General features: G+C 44.6%; 1 protein-coding gene across 1 annotated transcript; it reads left to right on the top strand.

Annotated features, from left to right (window-relative positions):
* Window positions 1-426: 426 nt before the first annotated feature.
* LOC143574769 (uncharacterized) lies at window positions 427-1,633 on the top strand. Its single transcript, XM_077059308.1, has 7 exons — window positions 427-605; window positions 701-790; window positions 882-956; window positions 1,054-1,137; window positions 1,262-1,330; window positions 1,407-1,516; window positions 1,617-1,633. The coding sequence occupies exons 1-5, from the start codon at window positions 525-527 to the stop codon at window positions 1,313-1,315; spliced, it is 384 nt and encodes a 127-aa protein (XP_076915423.1). The 5' UTR covers window positions 427-524; the 3' UTR covers window positions 1,316-1,330; window positions 1,407-1,516; window positions 1,617-1,633.
* The last annotated feature ends 3,606 nt before the right edge of the window (window positions 1,634-5,239 follow it).

The raw sequence follows: 5,239 nt of genomic DNA, 5'->3' as shown, positions 1-5,239 counted from the left end.
TGAAGCTGAAGGTGATATTGCTGGCCAGCTACTTCTGTTGTTGCTGTTGTTACTATTATTATTATTATTATTAATTTATTATTATTATTATTATTATTATTGTTGTTGTTGTTGTTGTTGTTGTTAATTTTATTATCAAGTGCATGGTAATTGAAGTTCATGTAACAAAACAAACAGCTTCGTCGGTTAGCAATGGACGTTCGCCAGCTGGCATCATCTCGACAGATAACTGTTTTGAATGGAGGTTCAAGTGGTACATTACCTGAGCTTTCGTATGATTTTGAGATATTCTAACACATTCAAATGGCTTTCTTTTTTATTCATTTTATGATGATGCAGTTGATGCAACATCTTTCGTGATACCAGCTGCTGCTTAGGGACTGTGGGCTATGGGTATATGTGGTGGAAGGTATCAATTGCTTTGACTTTTGTTGACTTTACAGTTTACACACATGAGATGGACTTTTATGTATTGACTTTCTCTCACACAATTGGTTATTTAGGGTTATTCATTTTCAGACCTCATGTATGTGACAAAGAGTAACATCACAAATGCGGTTTCAAACTTGAAAGCTAATTTAGAGCAAGTTTCTGATGCCATCGCTGTAAGCCTGCGCTCAAATTTTTATTACTCTTTTTTATCATCGTTTCAATGTTTATAATTTGTAACTTTTTTACTTTTGTTGTTTCTGTAAATCAGGCAGCAAAGAAGCATTTAAGTCAGAGGGTAGAGAACTTAGATGGGAAAGTGGATAAACAAGTTGAGATATCAAAATCAATTAAAACCGAGGTACATTTGTTAGGCAAAAACATTTAATTAGGTGAATTTTTGGCATAAAGTGGTTTAATGAAATTACAAATTTGGTGAACTTATGAGACAGGTGAATGACGTTAAAGATAATATTTCTCAACTTGACTATAGCTTGGATGCACTTAAAGATATGGTTTCTGGCATGGTTAGTTTTCTACTTCCCTTCAGTTTTTAACACGTGTGTTTGCGATTTAAATCATTTTATGTTACGTAATTTATTAATTAATTCTATTGGATTGCAGGATGGAAAGATAATGACTTTAGAAGAAAAACAGGAATTTGCTAGGCGCGAAGTGCAGTATCTATGCAATAAGTTTGATGGAAAGGTTGTACCTTTAGGACCTTTTAGCTTAAAACCATAATTGCATTTTGATTTATGTATCTTAATGTTGAATTAAATCTTGATAAATGCAACCGAACTTATGTTAGTCCCTTGTTAATTGATCGTAGGATCGATTTAAGCTTGCTGGCAAGTCCGTTGGTGGTTCTCTCTCATATGCATGACCGATCGCCCTTGAGGTCGTTTGTCTGATTTACAAATATTGTTTTCTGAGATAAACACATTTGCTTATACATATAATACTATGTTTTTCAGGGTGTCAAGGAAATTCCCGATATTTTGGATGCAGCGGATGTTAAAAATTTGCCAGCAAACGACGTTCCTTCTACGCATGGATCAAAAAGTCAGTCAAGAATGCTGACCAGGTAATTAACTGAAAAGTGATAATCACATTCTGAAAATATTTATTTTGTCAATCAGTGTATTTTCAAAACATAAATTGTTATAATTATTGGTGTATAACAGGAGAATTTCAGTCAAGGTCAATGTCAATGTTTGAAAGCTGTGACGATAAGAGACAGGTTTTTATACTTTATACATGTTTATATTGGTAGCTTTTGTCTTTTGACACACATTACGTTTTTGAAAATTTGTAGTCGTTTGATCCAAGACGAAGTTGGTTCTTGATACTTTTATTCATAAGGTGTACCTTCTCGTTAGCTCGAGTGAAAAACAATTATTTGAAACTGAAGAAACACTAAGTGACCCCGAGTAGATTATGGATAATCTGGGGGGTTAAGTAATGTTTCCCGCGAGGGTTAGGTCCGGCAAAGAAGAATGTTCTTCAGATGGCCTGCAAAACAGACACCGTAAGCTCGTCACTGAGAATGGGGGGTTCCTCCTTGTGACCACCCTCCGGCGTGAGAATCAGACTAGATTGCTCTGAATATGTGTATATTGAGAGAAATAGCTAGTGAAGGTTACAAGATGATGATACCGTTCCAAGGTGTTGGAGTATTTATAGCCGAAGGTAGGTTTCCAAGCAGGTACAGCCAGCTGTAGAATATTCCTGTTCTACCAACTATGGGCTACGCACGTGCCATGCTGGTTGGTGGGTAGGCAACGGCTGATAGTGACAAGGTCGGCTGTGTACTGTTCCATTTCCACCAACTGCAGGCTTTGTGCGTGCCACAAGGGTTGGTGAGTAGGCAGCGGCTAATAGTGACAAACAGTACTAGAGCATGCTCCTCCTCGTACTGTTGTCGGTAAGCTGTCACCCTGTGATTGGTTCATGGGCTGCTTTGGTCAGATCTTGTCTATTTTGTCCATACCTTGGCAGGTATAGTACAAAAGATCTTCCAGAAGCGTACGGACTGGCTCATTTGGGCGGGAGTATTCCCGCCTTGCTCATTCCTTCAGGTGACACTGAATTATTGAGTGCCTTGTGCGTGTAGCCTTGCTATTAGTGCGGGTAACCTTCCCTGATGGCTTGTATCCGCAGCTGCGGGGACAGGCGGGGTACTTCACCATTGGGAGGCTTTCCCTGCGGGAACAGCTGGCGTATTGCGCGTAAGGTCTTCATCTCTGAGCATGGTGGGTCCTGCGGAACCAGTTGGTCCTTGCGCAGACGTCCCTCTGCAAGGTGAGTCTTGCGGGTCCAACTGGGCTCTGCTGGGACCTACCTCTTCAAGTCCCCCCAGTCCAATGTTCTTCTCATGAATTGTTAATAAGTGAGGTGAACTTTGGACTTAAGCAAGGGGTTTTGAAAAGGATTTAGTTTTAAGGTTGTCCGTGGGGATTCTTCCCGCGGTTTCCCTAATGTCACGTGCAGAAATTCCCGACTTTTCTGCTTGATCTTTGGGTCTGATGCGGGTAGGTGTGTAACCTCCTCGCAAGTCAGGAGCGTTGAGTTTCACTTGTGTAGATTCTCCACGAGGTATTGGTAGTTTTAAACATAGTGATCAATTATGTTAAAGAACCAATTCCATCCTGGAGCTTCAAACAATCTAGTTCTCAACGTTCTCGCTATGCGGGGATGTTATTTCCCTTTCCGCAAGCATGGCCCAGAAGATCCTTCTTGGTTTCAATTCCCTGTGAGTGCTAAGTATGTGAAGGGTTTCGCCTTGACACTGTACCCGCACTCGTCTTATAGTTATCTTACTTCCAAGGTATTCTTGGCGGTTCCCTGCGGGTGCTAAGTATGTGAAGGGTTTTGCCTTGACACTGTACTCACACCTGTCTTATAGTTACTTGGTTGCCAAGGTAAGGGGTATAGTCCCGCTTACTTTTGAATCTTTTTGAAATTCGAAGAGTTGGTGAAAGGATAAGAACAGTCCAAACTGTTGAAACGTCGTCCGACGGTTTCTTCTGACAGTGTCAGGACGTGCAGGAAGTTATGGCGACGTGACAGTACATGGTCATTCCAGACGCTTTTTCAGGCGCGTGGGCGCAATTTTTTGGGCGCGTGGGTGCGGATTTTACGGCGCGCGTCCCGTCAACAGCTGTTGCCAGCTTGCTTTTTCCACATGTCATAGTTCCATTGCACCAGCTCTTTTCTCTCTCCTCCGCATTAAATTCATCGCATTCATTGCGATGAGTATATAAAGGGGGAGAGGGTCCTTGGTAATCCACGCTTTCACTTCTCTCTTCTCCTTCTAAGCGATTTCCGGCGAATACTCTTTCTGTCGAGCATTCTCCTGAAATCGTTCTTTACCTCCAAAACATGTCGTCTACTCATGATCCGGAAGCTATCGTCGAGGAGTCTGACTTGTATGTCGAGAAACCGACGTCTACGTCCGATAAGGACGATAAGAGCACTGCTGGCGAATGCCAGTGTGCTCTTCCCATCGAGCTTTACCGGTACATCGTCCGGAAGTTCATGCTCGAGCCGTTCGAGCCTGAGTTTCCGGAGCCACACCAGACGGTGTACGATGCCCCCAAGGGCAAAATAGGGGTATATGCCGCCTTCTTCGTCTATGGGAATTCTAGGTTCCCATTGACGAAGTTTGCATACCGTGTTCTGGATAGACACGGTGTGCACCTGACGGAGGTACACCCAATGGCGATCGCCAAGATCCGCCATTTTGAGTGGGTGTGCCTCATTCTTAGCGTGGATCCCCACGTCGACCGCCTGATGACCTTCTACTCCTGGAGGTGCATCCAAGGCTGGTACACCCTGGTCACCCGGATCAAGGGTTTGAAGATCTGCGCTACCGAGCGTAGTCTTCGGTCTTGGAAGCGGGAGTTCTTTTACATCTATGCCCGTGTCGTCCCTATAGCGATGACATTTAAGAACGGGAGAGCTCTCCCCAGCCTTCACGCCTCCAACTACCAGGAGGCGGAATGGTTCTCCAAGATTTCCCGGATCCAGACTCCGGTTTACCGCTTTCCGGAGTCCGGGATGGTGATGCTCGGTATGAGCAGGGTGTGGAAGGATGCTGGGGCGGATGCACCACAGATTCCCATCGTACTTGAATACGGTTTGAACTTTATCCCTTACGGTATGCTCCGTCTTCTTTGTTGATTTAAGGTTTTTTCTAACTGTTTTTCTTTTTATTTCAGAGGGAAATGACTTGCAGTCCCTCCTGCATCCGCGGGAAGCTGATGGTCCCGCTCGGTTGGGTACTCGCGCTCTTGACGAGAACGAGTTGCCCATCCTTGCGCAGACTGCGGATCGGTTTGTGGAGGCCTACCCGCCAGGTCACGAAATACTGAGCGCCACGCGGCCAGGTAAAAGACTATTTAACCCTCGCCCTCTGAATGTTGAAACCTCTGCTGGAATTCCTCTAATCTTGTCATCTTCTGATGAGGAATCCACAGATGGTCCTTTTCTTGCGCGGAAGAAGAAGGCTGCTGGCGGGAAGGGCAAGGCGAAGGTAGCCTCCACCGCCGACCAGGTGAACCGGTCTGAGTCGGAGACCGAGAGTGAAGAGGAGGCGGGGAACCCAGGTGGTGTTGAGACCACTGCTCCGGAGGTTGAAACGGCTGTCACCTCCGAGCAGCCCAGGACGACGACGGTGACCGGTACGAAGAGGCCAGCTCCATCGGGTTCGTCCCCGCCTGTTCGCACCTTCAAGCTCAAAAAGACCCGTAAGTGTACATAACTTTAACTTCATATCTTTCCGCTATTATACTTATATATCTTCTTT

Source organism: Bidens hawaiensis, unplaced genomic scaffold (genome assembly GCF_021521415.1).
Source record: "Bidens hawaiensis isolate Kalapana, Puna unplaced genomic scaffold, B.hawaiensis_p1.1 tig00027098_1, whole genome shotgun sequence".
NCBI lineage: Eukaryota > Viridiplantae > Streptophyta > Magnoliopsida > Asterales > Asteraceae > Bidens > Bidens hawaiensis.
Note: the sequence above shows the minus strand (reverse complement) of the source record. Positions and strands in the feature narration are given on the sequence as shown.